We start from the raw sequence: 18,730 nt of genomic DNA, 5'->3' as shown, positions 1-18,730 counted from the left end.
CCACCAATGCAAATCAGGGCCTCAGGTTTTTTATCAAAGAGGAGAGGACCTCATGGAGAACTACATTCCACCATGACCTCTTATGTTCCAGCCTGAAATATCACATTATATAAGCACTAAGTATCAGGGCTGTTGGCCTGCTAGTGGCTATGGAATCTGCCCACTGCCGTTCTCAGTCAATCACAAGAATGGCTAACCTGATAGGGAACTACAGTAGTCTCAGCATCTCATGAAGGCAGACAGGAAAAAAACTATCAGCCATCCAGAACCTTAATCATCACCACCCCCACACACAGTGTGCAGTGTTGCCACTCTTGGGGTTGATGCTGCTACAAGGCCCAGACATTTTAAAGTAGTTGTGAACATGCAATGTTATAGACACTTTCTAATACACATATAACTATGCAGGCACCATACCTGCTTTTGTTTAGTTTCAGAAATGATCTTATCTTGTTTACAAGGTTAAAATGTGACCATGCATTTCTTCTTCCTGATAGTGGGGGTGGGGTAAAGGACACTGTGCAGACACACAATGTGCTTTTATTCCAAAGTCTCTTCAGCCTGGGGCAAGATGCAGACAGTACTTGGGTATGAGCCTGTTCAGGAGACCGGCTTTAATTGAAAGGGTGTAAGCCAGGGGCATGCTGTGAATGCCAGGGGCATGCTGTGATTGGAAGGGGATGTGTGACAGAAGCAGGCTGTGGTTGGTTGAGGAGCATGGTGGCTGAATAAACTAAAGAATACAGGCATGATGTGTGTCCTCATAGTGTCCTGTACCACTGAGCAGCCAAAGGATGAACACTGACCACACAAGTACAGATCATCTTCTGTGGTTTGTTTGGTCAGTTTAGAACTGGGAAGAAAGGTGACTGGCAAAAAACAACCAGATACTTCAGAAGTAGTACCTGAAAATTATAGAATTTATAATATTTCATATTTCATTAGAATTCATAATAATTAGGGCGGCACAGTGGTGTAGTGGTTAGCACTTTCACCTAGCAGCAAGAGGGTCGCTGTTTCAAATCCCAACCACAACACTACCTGCCTGGAGTTAGTTTGCATGTTCTCCCTGTGCCTGCGTGGGTTTCCTCTGGGTACTCCGGTTTCCTCCCACACTCCAAAGACATGCTGGTAGGTTAATTGGATCCTGTATAAAAAAAAAATTGACCCTACTATGTATGTATGAATGTGAGTTAGGGACCTTAGATTGTAAGCTTCTTGAGGGCAGGGACTGATGTGAATGTGCAATGTATGTAAAGCGCTGCGTAAATTGACAGCGCTATATAAGTACCTGAAATAAATAATAGAAGATTATCACATCATGCTGGTTGTAATTCCATGTGATATATTATTCATCTCCATTAAGATGCACAGAAGTACCCCAACCCTTTCTATGACAGTCAGTATTAGAGAAGTGGCCTGACATGCACAAAGCATGGTATGTTGAGGTATATTGGATTCTTACACAACTTTCCGATTCCTGTGTGAATGTCCAGCTTAATTCTGCAGATTCTACGTTGCCTGCAATGATACAGGAAGGGTGCTGAAATGACACACTGCTGGGAAAATCAATACATAACTTGCTGCTCAGTAATATTGTGTACTTTAAAAGAATTGGTTACCCTTAGTAATAGATAAATTCCTGTGATAAGTTTTTTCAAGCAATGTTCAGCATTGCTCTTTATTTAAACTGGCCATTTGATGATTTGCTGATATGCAGACATGATACAGCTGCCAAACTGTTTTTGTTTAAACATGCATAGATATGGGGGCTTCTACAAAGAGGTGTAGTTTACTTTAAGATGAAGTGACACTTAAATTGTGCAAAAGAGAAATCTGTATAACTAACAACCTGACTTCTGAAGACAGTTGTTGGTACCCGAGATTATATGGGGAATTCACTGGGAAAAGGTTAATGCTTTCACAATCAAGACATTTTAACAAAACTATTCAGAATTGTTTTCCTGCTACCATTATGTCATATTTAGTGCAGGTCAGTAACTCAGAATCTCAGTAAATCTACTTTAATTCTAGGCTGAAACAGTGCTAAAAGTCTAGGTTGGGGGTGGATATTTATGTAAAAAGTATTGTACTGTCCAAAATAGACACTAAACATAATGGCAGATTGGTTTTTGCACATACATGTTTTAGCTTGTAAACACTAAATCCGTTGAACATCCCAAAATTGAAAATATAATATGTTACAGCTTACCAATCATTAGATGTGGTGGAGGCATTATTGGTTTTTGTTTTTTTTGGCATTTTCCTTCTTTTTTCACCTGGTGGTCTGGCCAGTAACACCCCCTCCCCTGTATTACAGTGCTCCCAGTCTGGATGAAGGAGCACAGGGGGCACCTTTGCACAGCAGTATTGTCAGTCTGGGGGGAGGGGAGTGTTAGATTTAAATACTCTAACAAATTGAAGCCAAACTTCAGCTCACACGCTATAGCAGTTAAAGCAAAAGTTTTCTTTTTATTTTGGGATAAAGATTTTACATGAATAAAATAAACACTGATCATTTTAAGCACCTATCAGTAGTACATGGTTTGTCTCAACCCTGTAACTGCTACATCTGCAGAACAGCTTCTTCTGTTGAAAAACAACAGACTTGCTGGCCAGATCACCAGTTTCAAATAAATAAAGAAAGTCTAAAAAAGAAAACGAATACAGTCATCACATGGAAGAATTGGCAAGCTGCAAATAATATTAGGACATTTACTTGTCCACAAATCCAGCGGTGTCTTCACCCCAGCCGATCCTTGAATCGGTTGTCGGGTGCTGCAGTCGTCATCTCCACTAGGGGGAAACTAGCAGTGCAGCCTTGCGGCTTCACAGCCAGTTCCCTACTGCCCATGCATGAAGCACGCTGCACTTTGTGAATGGCTCGGCGGCTGGGGAAGGAGAGGATTGGGCCCGAAGTTTCTGCTGACTTCACCACAGTGAGATCAGCTGGAAGTAGGAGCAGGTACCCACTCTCCACTGAAAAGTTCTAAATGTGGCAGTGGGGTGGGGGGAGTCAAACAAGCGGAGCTTCTTCTTTTGGGTGGAGCGCCGCTTTAAGTCTAGGTGATATAATGGGGAGGACATAGCTGCCTTTCTTTTTAGTAATACTACAGAGGATACAACCAAATGTACTTTTGCCAAAAATAGAAGCTGTCCTGAAACACAGCACACAACAGAATCACAGAAATTATAAAAATATAAATCAGTTCAGATGCTGGAATTCATAAAGTCTATATATAATAATGAGTGTTCTTTCCTATTAAGGCTTCTACTGATCCTTACATAAAATATATTCTGCACCCACATCTCATTTGATTCCTAGTGCCATCCAAAAACGGTTTAATGAGACTTTGCTGAGGGGTCCAGGAACAAAATGATTTTGAAAAATATTGAGACTGCTTCTGTCTGCCCTGACTGTTCTCTATGAGAGAAAAACAAACACTTTCCGTTCTTCCAGAGAAGTGACAGACCTTGGGCTTCTCTCCAGACTGCAAACCCGCCACATCCCAGCAGAGGTCCAGCATCCAGCAGAGTTCTCTCACCAAGAGCTGTCACCTCTACACCTCTCCTATATATTATATTCCTGGCTGTCATTTCTACACCTCCCCCTCCCCCCCCCAATACTTTATATCCATGATTATCACCTCCACACCTCCCACTGTACATTATATGCATGGCTGTCACCTCTACACCTCTCCTATATATTATATTCCTGGCTGTCATTTCTACACCTCCCCCTCCCCCCCCCCCCAATACTTTATATCCATGATTATCACCTCCACACCTCCCACTGAGCATTATATGCATGGCTGTCACCTCTGCACTTCTCCCTTACATTACATTCCTGGCCGTCACCCCACCCCCTCCCCCCATGCATTATATTTCTGGCTGTTATCTCTAACACACACACATATATTCCTAGCTGCCGCCCCCCCCCCCCCATACATTATGAATATCACCTCTACCCCTATATATTATATTCCTGATTGTCACCTCTACCCCCCCCCCATTTTTATATTCCTGGTTTTCACCTCTACCCCCCGTATTTTACATTCCTGGTTGTCACCTCTACTCTATCCCCCCCCCCGTATTAATATTCCCGGTTGTCACCCCCCCCCCGTATTTTATATTCCCGGTTGTCACCTCCCCCCTCCCGTATTTTATATTGCTGGTTGTCACCTCTCTCCCCCCCCCCGTATTTTATATTCCTGGTTGTCACCTCCCCCCCCCTGTATTTTATTTGCTGGGGTTGTCACCTCCCCCCCTCCCTGTATTTTATATTCCTGGTTGTCACCTCTCCCCCCCGTATTTTATATTCCTGGTTGTCACCTTCCCCCCCCCCGTATTTTATATTCCCGGTTGTCACCTCCCCCCCCGTATTTTATATTGCTGGTTGTCACCTCTCTCTACCCCCCCCCCGTATTTTATATTCCTGGTTGTCACCTTCCCCCCCCCGTATTTTATATTCCCGGTTGTCACCTCCCCCCCCGTATTTTATATTGCTGGTTGTCACCTCTCTCTACCCCCCCCCCGTATTTTATATTGCTGGTTGTCACCCCCCCCCCATATTTTATATTCCCGGTCGTCACCTCCCCCCCGTATTTTATATTCCCGGTTGTCACCTCCCCCCCCCGTATTTTATATTCCCGGTTGTCACCTCCCCCCCCCCCGTATTTTATATTTCCGGTTGTCACCTCTCCCCCCCCCCCCGTATTTTATATTGCTGGTTGTCACCTCTCCCCCCCCCCCTCCCTGTATTTTATATTCCCGGTTGTCACCTCTCTCCTCCCCCCCCCGTATTTTATATTGCTGGTTGTCACCTCCCCCCCCGTATTTTATATTGCTGGTTGTCACCTCTCCCCCCCGTATTTTATATTGCTGGTTGTCACCTCTCCCCCCCGTATTTTATATTCCTGGCACAGGTAGCACACAGCACTGTCGGATCGGGCGCTGTACTGACTCGCACAGGGAGAAGGATAGGGCGTTGTGTCCCGGCAGACCGGGAAGGGGTTAATGTAGTGTATAGGTGAAGCACGCTGTCCCCGGCCCCGCCTCCTGTGACATCAGGGAGGGGCGGGGATGCCGGGCAGTATATAGAGAGCTCTTAGCACACCCGGATCGCAGAACTCACTGACAGCCCGATATATCTCTACTTCTCCTCGTAGCGGGGATCCCGGCATCATCATTCAGAGCTTCTCTCTCATCAGTCACATGAGCGCCCCGTCCATGAGTCTGGACAGCCGCTGTGTGTCCCCCTATGCCGCCTGGTGCATGGAGCCCACCAACTTCTACGAGCAGCGGCTCAGCAACTCCCCGAGCCACTGTAAGCCCCGGGCCATGTGTGAGGACACCGAGCCCCCGGCCGGAGGCAGCGGCACCCTGGCTGAGCTGAGCGCCGCCCCGGCTATCTACGATGATGAGAGCGCCATAGACTTCAGCTCATACATCGACTCCATGGCCTCCGTGCCCAACCTGGAGCTGTGCAACGACGAGCTCTTCGCCGACCTCTTCAACAGCAAGAACGGCGAGCGGGCGGAGAGCGGGGCGGACTACCTGAGCGGACTCCTGGCCGCCGCACCTCAGCACTACAAATCCCTCAAACAGGAGCCTGACTGGAGCGACAGTGACCTGTCCTCTTCACTACCCTGCCAGATTGCCACCTGTGCCCAGACCAGCATGAGTCTACAACCTACCCCGCCCACCTCCCCAGAACCATGCTCCAATGCCAGCTCTGCCTGCCCTTCCCCGGCCTCCTCCACCTCTGCCAACCCCAAGGAGCGCTCCTCCAAGAAGAACCTGGACCGCTTCAGCCCAGAGTACCGCCAGCGGAGGGAGCGCAACAACATTGCTGTGAGGAAGAGCCGGGACAAGGCCAAGAAACGCAACCTGGACATGCAGCAGAAGCTGCTGGAACTTTCCTCAGAGAACGAGAAGCTGCACAAGAGGATCGACATGCTTACCCGGGACTTGACCAGCCTCAGGCACTTCTTCAAACAGCTGCCCCCTGCCGCCACCAGCGGCTCCTTCCTCTCCAGCCTTGGCGACTGCCGGTAACCCGGTGTGTGCCCCACGGACTATAGACAATACCTCATCCCTGAGAGAGAGGGGGACCTCCTAATCATTGGAATCGGCTAGCACCTACCTGGACTGTGCTACCCCCAACCCATCATACCGGGTCTGTGTCCTAATCAGTGTAATCTGGCAGCACCTATCTGGACTGTGCTACCCCAACCTATCATACCTGGTCTGTGTCCTAATCAGTGTCATCTGGCAGCACCTACCTGGACTGTGCTACCCCAACCCATCATACCAGGTCTGTGTGCCCTCCCAATCAGTGTCACCTGGCAGCACCTACCTTGACTGTGCTACCCCAACCCATCATACCAGGTCTGTGTGCCCTCCCAATCAGTGTCACCTGGCAGCACCTACCTGGACTGTGCTACCCCAACCCATCATACCAGGTCTGTGTGCCCTCCCTATCAGTGTCATTAGGTAGCACCTACCTGGACCCATCATACCAAGTCTGTGTGCCCTGCCAATCAGTGTCATCTGGCAGCACCTATCTGGACTGTGTGCCCTCTGATTCAGTGTCATTAGGTAGCACCTACCTGGACTGTGTGCATCCCATCCTACAGCACCTACCTGGACTGTGTGCCCTCTGATTCAGTGTCATTAGGTAGCACCTACCTGGACTGTGTGCATCCCATCCTACAGCACCTACCTGGACTGTGTGCCCTCTGATTAGGTGTCATCATACAGCACCTACTTAGACTGTTTTACCCAACTACCCCCCCTCCTCTCCACACTGAGCCACAATCTCAGCCTTGTCCAGCATCATCAGCCTAGTGCAATAATAAGACTTCTATAGCAAAGGGACATTGGGGGGATCCCCAGCAACATTGTGCCAAAGACCTAGGTCACCTCCCACTATTAAAGGGGCAGTGCACCTGACACCCTAATATTCATCACATGATGGTTGTGAAGCTGCTGCACCTGATTTTTATATATATTATATAGAGTATCAGGGCTACAGCCTCACATTTCATGCAAGCAAAGCGGGAGGTACGGACTGAATGCTAATTTTGTAAACACTTTAGAGCTAAGTTTAATGTAAACATTTTATGACTACAACCATGGAAATGTTCTGCTAACTATTGTCCGATATCTGCCCGCCATTTAAGTGCCTGTTGCTTTTCTAGTGCCTAGTCTTTACTTGTTCTCTTTTTGTATGTGAGATGTTGGTTCTTTTTTTTTTTCTTGTCTAATGTGTTGTCCTGCTAGTGCCCAAGTGGAGCCATTCACACTAGCAGAAGCATTTGATATGTTCTGTTAGTGCCTTGCACAAGCGGCCTTTGTAAGCTCAAAGTACTGTATGTGGGGTGGGGAAGGGAGGCACATTTTGGGCAGTGCCAAACAGAAATTGTGCTGGTCTTCAGTTTCCTTTTTGTTGAATGTGTAGCCAGATGAATAAGCGCTACCCCCTGGAATTATAGAACTATAAATATATATATATATATATTTTTCTTCTCCACAAAACTTTAAGACAAAGCTAAAACATTTCCCTTTCCTTAAATTATTTTTGTAATTTTTAGTTTTCTATATTCTGTATGGAAGCAGCTATGGTACATTTGTAAAATTATTACAGAGAAAAAATACTTTGTATTGTAGATATTAGGGAAAGAAAATGAGCATGCTCAAGTTTTTATATGATTTTTACAGCATTTTTAATAATAATAAAATGGAAAAAAAAATACAAGTATCTGTCTCCAATGCTTTATTGTCCTATGAGGTGGAAGGAGTTAAATGGTGTCAATATTGGTTTACCTAGTCTTAAATTCCATAAGGTCATGCATTAAATGTACTGTAAAACTATAACCAAGACAAGGAAGCCAAGTAACTCTTGTCTTCTGGTAGCTTTTATCCCACAATTCTAGTTAACGAATAACTTGAAAAGGCTGTGTCAGGTCATTAGCGCCTGAGAGCTACTAACAGGTGTACTGTCATTTTAATAGGAAGGGCTGGTTTACACTGCAAAGAAATGCATTGGTTTCCATGAACCTTGTTCCCACTCCTATGATAAAGTCCTGCATTTTACTATTGAACTCAACTAATTTATATTCTTGATACAGCCCATGCATTTCAGGTGTGAACCCAGCCTGAGCAACAAAATGTGCCCATTTTCAGGTTTATAATGTGTGACAAAGGGCTAAACCGTCTCAAAACAGGTTCTTTCAAGGTCTTATAGACATTATATATTGAAACATTCATTTTTGTCCTGTGATATTTTTAATACATTATAAATTAAGTTGGGGCAATATAGACACACACATGCCTCATCAAAGGATCTCATTTCTACTCGCCTATCAGATGAAGAATACCTGGTATGACTTACTGGGAAAATTTTACCAGAAAATATTCTAATCAGATTTAACACAGTGTTTGACATGATGGTTAGGGGCCCATTCACACAGAGTTTGACATAATGGTTAGGGGACCATTCACACAGAGTGTGACATGATGGTTAGGGGCCCATTCACACAGAGTTTGACATGATGGTTAGGGGCCCATTCACACAGAGTGTGACATGATGGTTAGGGGCCCATTCACACAGAGTTTGACATGATGGTTAGGGGCCCATTCACACAGAGTTTGACATGATGGTTAGGGGCCCATTCACACAGTGTTTGACATGATGGTTAGGGGCCCATTCACACAGAGTTTGACATGATGGTTAGGGGCCCATTCACACAACAGTGCATGCAAAAACACTACATGGTAACATAGCATATTAACATTGCCATTTATTCTTAAGGCTGTTTTCACACTGGTTTGTATCCAAACTGCCTGTAAAACGCCTATGCAATAATGGAGTGTTTTTGCTCCGCTATTGCGCTGTGTTTTTTACGTGACTCAAACTTCACCAAATAGCAGGTTACCATTCATTTCAATGGGGAGGTGCATTTTTTAGTGCGGTTTTTATTAAACAAAATGCGACAAGCAGAATTTTTTTACACTGTACCGCCCCAGTGTGAACGCATACTTTGAATTTAAAAGGAAGCATTATTCTTGAGCTTTTCAGGTGTTTTTTTTTCACAAAAAGTGCTTTAAAAATTCCTCAGTGTGAAGGCAGCCAAATGGCATCTCAACGCAGCCTGTAAAAATGCTTCTACACTAGCGTGCAAATGTTCGAGCATTAAGGTGTGTTGGGGCCCATTCAAAATGAACTGGCTGCTTCAATACAATGGGGAAAAAATATATGTGTTAAGACACTCCTATTATGGTGTAAACAAGCCCTAATATATCAATTTAAGGCAACACCTTTGTCTATAATGTCCCCTGTAACCTAAAAATATGTTGTGAAGAGTATTACTCTTATCAAACTTTTCAAGACACTGCAAGGATGGTGTATACCACTAGACAGTTTTATACAGCCTGGGGTGTTTATCTGTATTACCTGTAAAAAATAGCTATATTCCAGCTATTATTGGTTAAAAAATGAGATCTGAAATGTGGTTGCTCTGGGGAAAACGTTTGTACGCACTTACAGAATTCCTTCTGGCATACATGTGAACTCTATATTTGAATTAGGTTTCTTACTGTACCACATGTCGTCATACAGTGAGAAACCTGACCCAGATAAAATATGTTCAAAAAGGTTTTGGACAGGGTACATTTAAATCATTCTTTTGTTAAATATAAATTGCAAACAGTGTGTTTTTTTTAATCAAAAAGTAAGACAATCTACGACTACAGCATTTACAAACATGGTTTTTATTAAAACATGTCCCTGTTATTTACATTGAGAAAAGGAGGCTCTACTGAAGGCACTGGTAACATGTGACCATCTACTGACACTTGTCGTTTTTCAACAGTTGGCTCTTGATCATGTTTAGTCAATGCATTAAAATAAACACAATTGCAGTGTAAAATGTTGTGTTCCATTGGTTAACCAGTAACTATACAGCTAAGTCCAGACCATCTTGATGTTCAGGAGTTCCTGCTTGAAGAAGGCAGATCTCTTCCAGGGCCACGCTGCTGTTCACATGTTGGACGTAGCAGGGCACAGGCCCCACCTGCCTCCCCAGGACGGCACTCACCTCATAGCGCTGCAGATAAAAGGCATGTGTACTCAGCAAACAGAACTGTACATTTTGTTCAAACAAGTACATAGCTCAGATAAAAATCACGCAGCAAGGTCCTCTCCCTTTTTATTACCTTTTACAACCCAGACAGTTTAGCACAGGTGAGCCAAAAGTCTGAGCTCAACTGCATGATTATTGTACAATGTCTGGTGCTGATAACTCAAAACAATTTATTTCCATTGCAATTATACAGTGTCCCTTATCAATGAATGAGGGTTACTGCTAGCAAAGGTTATACAGGTACCTGTACATTACTCATGATCACATTAGACAACCCTTTTCCATGTAATGTGCCTTGTGGAGTGACATGTTCCTACTAATGATCTCAGAGCTATATAAGGTCAGATAGCTGCAGAAGATTATGGACAAGAAAGCATTTCTTACAACAATATGGAAACAATAGGGCCTTTACGTGCTGGAAAATCACTACAGAATTGGTTGTAGCTGATTACATTTTGTATGAAGCGCTTAGGATACATGCACTGCATCCATGTTTCATATGAGAGAAGATCACAGCGAGTCCCGTGTCTTCGTCAATGCAATACAGAGTGGGCAGATACACTATATTATAAAAAAAAGTGTTGGGACGCATACCTTTACATGCACATTAACTTTAATGGTGTCTTAGTGCATAGAGATCAGTATTGAGTTGGCCCACCCTTTGCAGCTTCAACTCTTCGGGAAGGCTGTGCACAAGGTTTAGGAGTGTATTTGTATTTGTGAGTCTCCACTCAAATTCATCCCAAAGGTGTACTATTGGGTTGAGCTCAGGACTCTGTGCAGGCCAGTCAAGTTCCTCCACCCCAAACTCGCTCATCCATGTCTTTATAGATCTTACTTTGTGCTCTGGTGCACAGTCATGTTGGAACTAAAATCTTAAGTTGTATTTTCAGTACTGCCCATTTCTACCCTGTATGTAGTATATAATACCTCCCCCAATTTTATAAGGATCAGGAGCAACCAGTCTAGGGTGACATTGCTCCCCTTCCATAGTCAGAGTACTGGGACTGAACGTTGTCACCCTAGGTCAGGAAATGTGGTATTGTCAGAAATATTAGGTGAAAAAAGAAAACTAACACATCAACAACATTTAAAGAGTTGTAACCTACAATATATATTATTTTTATTTAGATATGCATTTTACTGTAATACCTGTAGGTCGTTTGCCACCTCCTCCTTCCAGAAGCCTGGCTGACACACTCCCAGTTAGCAATCCCATCAATTCAGTAGTGAAAGACAACAGTTTTCACATCCTATCAGCATGGCAGGCCACTGGGACTGCTAACTGAGAGGTATGGCAATAAAATTACCCAACATTTTTAAAAACCTTAGACATTTTTTTTTAACCACTTCAATAACCCCCCCCCCCCCCCACCAGGCCAAGTTTCAGCTTTCAGCACTGTCACACTTTGAATGACAATTGCGCAGTCATGCAGCACTCTACCCATATGACATTTTTTATCTTTTTTTTTTTTTTTTTTACAGAGCTTTCTTTTGGTGGTATTTAACCCCATTCCCACCCAGCCTATTGTAATATGATGGCCGATGTCCTCCCAGGCCACGCTCTGGCGCAATCTGTTACCCGCTGTGTCCACCTGACCTGGCTGATGACAGATCGCTGTACCGGGATGCTGCCAGTACCATATGATTGCAGTGGCCAATCATAACAGATCACATTACAATTGTACACAATGAATTGCTTTGTTTCATGACATTCATTGTGTACTATTGTGCTTAGTTCTGTGATTGGTCACAGTGATTGCATGATACAGACACAGCCCATCTCTGTCATGCGATTAGCAGTGGCCAATCACAACAGTAAACACTGAACTAATAGTTTTCATTCAGAAAAAATGGTTTCTTATAATCGTAAAATTTACAGTTATAAGCAATCCTAGTGTGTAAAAAAAAAAACCCTGACACCTCCCCAGAGTAGTACAATGTCACAGAGGTAACACTGTATTGCTCTGGTCACTGTATGCAAAAAGAAAAAAAAACGAAAAAATAATTAAAAAAAATATATATATATATATATATATATTTTTTTTTTACATACCGCATTTTCTGGCGTATAAGACAACCCCCCTACTTTTCAAGTTAAAACATAGGTTTTTGGCTAAACTCGCCATATAAGACTACCCCCCTTCTGAAGCAAAGCAAGGCAACACCAAATACCATATACGCCGAGCATAAAAATCCCAAAGGTAGTTAAGTAAGTGTAATCTATGAAAGTGCTGGCTGGCTGTGCCCTATTCATCTGCAAAGTACCGTAAATATATTCTCTTATAAATCTCCAAGGTATTGTAAGTATAAAAATCCCAAAGGTAATTAAGTAAGTGTACCGTAATCTGTGAAGCCCTGGCTGTTCTGTGTCCTATTTATCTGCATGTATTCTCTTAAATTTCCAAGGTATTGTAAGTACTATTACTGGTAGATGTATCATCTCTCAAGGCGCTGGCTGTGTGGGAATCCTGTACCGGTATACCATATGTGTCGTAGCTTCGGCTTCATACAATATACCGCGCTGAGCCAATCACTGTGAGCGATGTATTCTATTTTTGAATGCAAAGCCTGCTCAGATTGGCGGAGTCAGAGGGGTGGGATTATGTTACTCTCTCTGACTCCGCCAATCCAAGCAGGCTTTGCATTCAATAATAGAATACATCGATCACAGTGATTGGCTTTAGCGCGGTATACTATGTAGCCGAAGCTACGGTACAGTATACCAATACAGGATTCCCGCACAGCCAGCGGTAGAAGATTATATATCTACCGGTAATACTTTTACTTACAATACCTTGGCCTTACAATACTCGTATAAGGCGACCCCCCCCCCCATATTTGGGGGATTTTTTTGAAGTTCAAAAGTCATCTTATACGCCGAAAAATATGATATTGTCACCAGCCAGAGTGTCCTTGATCACTGCCACACCAGGTATATGATGACACTGTACTGCAATAGTGACAGTATTTAAAACAGGATTTACTCACAATAAAAATCCATTTCTCTGAGTTCATCAACGGACACAGCGCTTCATAAGTCATGACTATAGGGTTATATTGCCTCCTTCAGGAGTAGGACTATGCAGAACAAAAAACACTTGGCTATGCCCTTGGGCTGTCCTCAGCTGGTATATAAATCCCGCTCTGCTATAGGTACCGTGTATCCCCGAAAGTAAGCCCTACCCCGAAAATAAGCCCTATCTCGATTATCGGGGCGGGCTGCAATATAAGCCCTACCCCGAAAATAAGCCCTAGTTTAGTGTATGAAAAAGTCCTAGGATGCACTTTATTAGCATTTTAAATAATGCCCAGTATGTTTTTGTAATATAATACTGTAAAATACCTTCCTTACATCGCCGCTCTGTTCTCAGCTGATTCCCTGCGGTCTTTCTCCTCTCATACCGTAGCTGTCAGAGGGGGATCCCTGCCCCTCCCCTCTACAGTGTACGCAGAAGCGCCGGATGTTCAATTAGATTTGCGGGAAATACCTTCGGTACATCGGCACTTCCGTAACCCCCAGCTGTCGGCCAGGGAAAAGAGGACAGCAGAACGGCAGATCAGCTAAACCTATTCTAATCTAATCTACCACGGAACACCGGCTCGTCTGTGTACACTGCAAAGGGGAGGGGCTGAGATCCCCCTCTGACAGCTACCATATGAGAGGAGAAAGACAGGAGAGAGCAGGAGATAAGCGGAGCATGATGTACCGTAATGAAGGTATTTCACACAATAGTATTACAAAAACACTCACTGGACAGTATATAAAACACTAATAAAGTGCATCCTAGGATTTTATATACACTAAACTAGCTTTACATGGGATTTCTGGCAGAGAGGGACAGAACCTTATAAAACCTACCCCAAAAATAAGCCCTACTGTGTCTTTTGGTGCCAAAATTAATATAAGACCCGGGCTTATTTTGGGGGAAACACGGTATTTAGTTTAGTAGCAAGCAGTATTGGAAGTATAAAAAACTCCCTAGAGGGGTGGGTGCAGCGTCTGTCGATGAACTCAGAGAAATGGATTTTCTCTTTCGTTCATCGACAGACACAGTTCTCTATAAATCATGACTATAGGGATGTCCAAAATCAGAGAAGAAGCCGCCCGCCGGGAGTCCAGGACTTGCTCCAGGTAAATGCACCGGTCTCGGGGGTGACACACTGCATTGAAGGGGGCATGCACGTTGAACTCTGCATTGTGGGGGCACAGCACAGTGTTCATTGCATTGAAGGGGGCACACATGCTGAACTCTGCATTGTGGGGGCATGCACGTTGAACTCTGCATTGTGGGGGCACAGCACAGTGTTTATTGCATTGAAGGGGGCACAGCACAGTGTTCATTGCATTGAAGGGCGCACAACACAGTGTTTATTGCATTGAAGGAGGCACAGCACAGTGTTCATTGCATTGAAGGGGGCACAGCACAGTGTTCATTGCATTGAAGGGGGCACAGCTGAACTCTGCATTGAAGGGGGCACGGCACAGTGTTCATTGCATTGAAGGGGGCAGGCACGCTGATCTCTGCATTGAAGGGGGCATGTACGCTGGCCACTACATTGAAGGGGGCATCTACGCTGGTCTTTGCATTGAAGGGGGCATGTACGCTGGTCTCTGCATTGAAAGGGGGCATATACCATCTCCTGTACCATGACCTGTGACATGCCTATACCATGACCTGTAACATGCCTGTAACATGACCTGTGCCATGCCTATACCATCACCTGTGCCATGACCTGTGCCATGCCTATACCATCTCCTGTACCATGACCTGTGCCATGCCTGTACCATCACCCGGGCCATGCCTATACCATCACCTGTGCCATGCCTGTACCATGACCTCAAAGTCACGCAATTTTTTACCTCATTTTTGACGCGAAGCAATACCTATTACATTTTTCTTTTTGCGCCCCCCCAAAAATTTTGAGCATCAGCCGCCACTGGCCCGCTTAGGACACAAGGAAGGCAACATCATTTCCTCATTCAAATAGAAGTCAGAGGCAACTTTGGGAAGGAATGACGGACAGGGACAAATAACCACTTTATCTCTATGGACCACTAAATAGGGAGTACCAAAGGATAGTGCCACAAACTCTGATACCCTTGTGACCTTGCCATGAACCTCCTGTGGAGCCGAAGCTGCTGAAGGAGCTGCACGTCGGACTGTGCAAACAGAACTGTCCTGAAGGTGGATAACACCAGACCCAGAACCTGTATGCAAGTCAGAAGAGAGAACTGTCTGTGTGACAGCAGGCGGTGAATCACGGCCTTTGGTTCTCAAAGTTTGTCCAGAGGAAGGACCACCCTGGTCAGATTTAAACCCAGACCTAGGTAATTTAATTTCTTGGACAGGGATGGGGGGGGCCTTGGGTATTTCGAAAGTCACCTGAACCTTTGCAGGAATTATATCCTCACAAGGGGACTGAGGTCCTAAAACCCCTGAAACTGACAAACTCTGCCCCCTTCTTTGGTACCCCCAAAAGGATAATTTAGTGGATCCCCTTGATGCTCCCGAAGGAGGTCCATGGGGCCAGCGAAGATGTCCACCCACCCCAGTTATGGGCGAGGGCAGACCTTCATGGGGTCTTGTCTGCAGGTCCTGAGAAGCCAACTCTAGGCTTACCAGACCAAAGTGCCTTGGAACTTCCCAGGGAAAACTTGAAAGATCAGCTTCCCTTATCTGCAGTCCCAGAAGCACAAACTAATCTTCTATGAGCTGAGAAGAAGTTTCCTAGACTGTGGCAGGAAGGTACTCTCAACCCCCCCCACCCCCGTGAGACCCTTAATGATGTCACCTAGAGTAGCCCCAAACATGCAATCACCTTGAAAGGCCAGATCAATAAGAGCTTTCTTGGAGGCTAATTCTTAAGCTACAGCACCTGCCTAATCACCACCGCTGAAACAGAAAGCTTGGACAACACAGGAGCTGTATGCAAAGCTGCATTACAAATAAACTGCAGTTCCCTGTACCAACTGGTCCGCTAAACCATCATAAGCAGAGGGAACCTGCTCACTCCCCAGACCCTGGCACAAAAGCTTTGCCCATACAGTTAGAGTCTGAGACGCTAGGACCGATGCCAAGACTGGTTTGCAATGCTGAACCAGCCATAGTAAACATGCTGGGCTCCACAACCCCCCCTTTCCTGTTAGCTGGGTCTTTAAAGATGGGGATTCCTCTACTGGGATTATGGTTGCTTTATTCAACCTGAAAACAGGAGGATCCACCACTGTTGGACTAGTCCGCTTTTTTAAAAAAAAAGGTTCCTCAAAGGGGTAATGTATTGAGAAACATTTGGGAAAGGAATCACCTTAGCTGTGCGAGGAGACTTGTGTGTACCAAAAGAGACAGTCACATCCATGGCCACATCCTCCAGTTTTAAAGTCTCATGCACTGCAGTAATAAGTGCGTCGACTAGCGCTTTCTCATTCGCTGCTGCAACCATGGAGGAATTATTCTCACTATCGGACGGATCACCAGGCTCAGAATCAGACGAGACAGACTGAGCAGGAGAAGGCAGTGGGCGCTTCTTCCTGGGCCTTTGCCCACAGGCCACTTCCACCCGGGATACCAAGGACGGTAAGACCACTGTCAGTGCAAAAATGGGACGCTTGGGTTCGAAGGGACCTACCACCTCCATGAGGGGATCAGTTGGGGAGATGTGACCCTGAGGCTCCATCAGGATAAGGGAGACCCTGCAGCACAAAAAGTTTTTTGGCACCACTATGGATCCCTTTATTCTCAGGGCACCTATTAGCAGAGAGAAAGCAATCTAGGGATCCCCAAAGACTCACACTACCAGCCGGAGTGCCGCAATCCAGACCCAGCAGCCGCCATAAGTGCCATCCAATTCATATATCCCGGGAGAGAGAAAGAGGAGGAACTCTGGCATCCCCACGTGGCTCCAGCTATCTCCAGCGTCCCGTAGGACTAAGAGAAAACGGCCTCTGTAAAGTCACAGACTACACAAACATGGTGGCCGACCGGAGACCAAGCCAAACCAAGGGAAAATGGCTGCTGTGATGCCACTGGCTTCTCAATCATGGCTGCTGGATGCTGAGAACAGGCTGCCAGGATTCTCCCTGTGCCCTCTGCACCGCTGTGCCCTCTGCACCGCTGCGCCCTCTGCAAAGGGACCCCCTCCCCCCAAGGTACTATACATTACTCTGCACCCGGCAGGACATACATTAAGGGACTCCGCTGCACTCTCTGCGTTGGGACCCCCCCTGACCAAGGTACTGTACCCCATACTTCCAGGGCAGGACACACACCACCCCAAGACTTTACAGAGGGGGGATGGAGGGGGAGACACCCACGGGTCTCCCCTGCGTCCTCTGTCCTGGGACCCCCACCAGACTCCAGGTCCAGAACATTCACAGGGAGGAAGGGGAAGCCCAGCTCAACTGCGAGGAAGGAACCCACAGGCAGGCCTGACTATCCCTGGAGGGTACCCGTGTCCACCTTAAAACTGCACAAGGGGGGATAGTACTTACCATTCCATGGTGCGGGTGACGCTCCAGACAGCACTCCTCACCATCGAAGTGGGGGAGTAGTCGGCCAAGGGGATTACGTGGCTCAGACCAGCGCCCGGTCATATGCGACCCTGCAGGACATTTAACTCGCGGCTCAGCCTCTGTCCGTGAGGCTATGTCGTGGCTGACCTAGCCCGTAGTTGCGGTCTGCATACGTTGACTGGCTGGACTGGGAGGGACCACTTGATCTAGATTATCCAGCCCATCGCCCAGCCCAGCAGTTGATTGTAGATTCTCCCAGAGTAAAACAGCAACAAAAAGATGCATTAAAGGAGAGAAAAAATTGCTAGGACCAAGAGATCCCAGCAGGGAGCCTAGGTCTTTACTCTGACTAGACAGAATAACACTGAATACCTATAGCAAAGAGGGGTTATATACCAGCTGAGGACGCCCATAGGTGTAGTTAAATGTTTTAAGATTTTTTTATCTGCCATGTTATTAGTGACAGTATGTTGAAAAAAAAAATTCAATTCTTTTCTTTTTTATTCCATTTTTTTCTGTTTCTAAACATACAGTCACCACAGCAATAAAGTGTTACCATAGTAATACTGTATTACTCTGATAATGATTTTTTCACACACATTATGATTGCTTATACCAGTGCATTTCACTGGTATAGACAAACATTTTTACTGAATAAAAACAAATGATTCAGTGTTTACTATTGTGATTAGCCACAGCTAATGACATGGTACAGATGGGCTGTGATTGGCCCATTCTGTATCACGTGATCATTGTGATCAATCACAGATATGAACACAATAGATGGCATGAATGAAAGCCATCCATTGTGTACAATTGACAAGTTATCTGTTGCCAGTGATCACATGGTACTGGCAGCGACCCATACATTGATCAGTCATCTGCTGCGTCCGGTGGACACGGTGGGTGACAAATTGTGCCGCTGTGAGGTGCATTCCGGGAGGACGTCAAATGAAATCCATCCAGAACACTGAATGTCTCATTGCCCGTCATTTGTCTATAGGCTGGGTGGAAACTGGTTAATACCTACTGGGGCCCCTTGACTGCATAAGCTGTTTTCTGGAAAAGGTGA

The 18,730-nt window shown here is 45.4% G+C and overlaps 2 protein-coding genes and 1 long non-coding RNA gene across 3 annotated transcripts in view; 1 reads left to right on the top strand and 2 right to left on the bottom strand.

Annotated features, from left to right (window-relative positions):
- Positions 1-5,113: 5,113 nt before the first annotated feature.
- Positions 5,114-6,142, top strand: CEBPD (CCAAT enhancer binding protein delta). Its single transcript, XM_082257490.1, has one exon. It carries the CDS (start codon positions 5,215-5,217, stop codon positions 6,055-6,057), a length of 843 nt encoding a protein of 280 aa, XP_082113616.1. The 5' UTR covers positions 5,114-5,214; the 3' UTR covers positions 6,058-6,142.
- A 118-nt stretch (positions 6,143-6,260) lies between these two features.
- Positions 6,261-6,778, bottom strand: LOC309555424. Its single transcript, XR_014225268.1, has 3 exons — positions 6,691-6,778; positions 6,563-6,645; positions 6,261-6,354 (listed from the first exon to the last, which is right to left on the bottom strand). It is a non-coding gene; the product is annotated as an uncharacterized lncRNA (long non-coding RNA).
- A 3,000-nt stretch (positions 6,779-9,778) lies between these two features.
- Positions 9,779-18,730, bottom strand: part of SPIDR (scaffold protein involved in DNA repair) — a 1,142,289-nt gene continuing 1,133,337 nt past the window's right edge. The window contains exon 20 of the mRNA XM_082258691.1: positions 9,779-10,109. Coding sequence (XP_082114817.1) covers positions 9,960-10,109 — 150 coding nt within the window. The 3' untranslated portion in view covers positions 9,779-9,959. The remainder of the gene's footprint in view (positions 10,110-18,730) is intronic.

The sequence above is a fragment of the Pelophylax lessonae genome (genome assembly GCF_965119305.1).
Source record: "Pelophylax lessonae genome assembly, chromosome: 5".
Classification (NCBI taxonomy): Eukaryota; Metazoa; Chordata; class Amphibia; order Anura; family Ranidae; genus Pelophylax; species Pelophylax lessonae.
The sequence above is the reverse complement of the archived record's forward strand: the minus strand, read 5'-3'. Positions and strand labels throughout refer to the sequence as shown.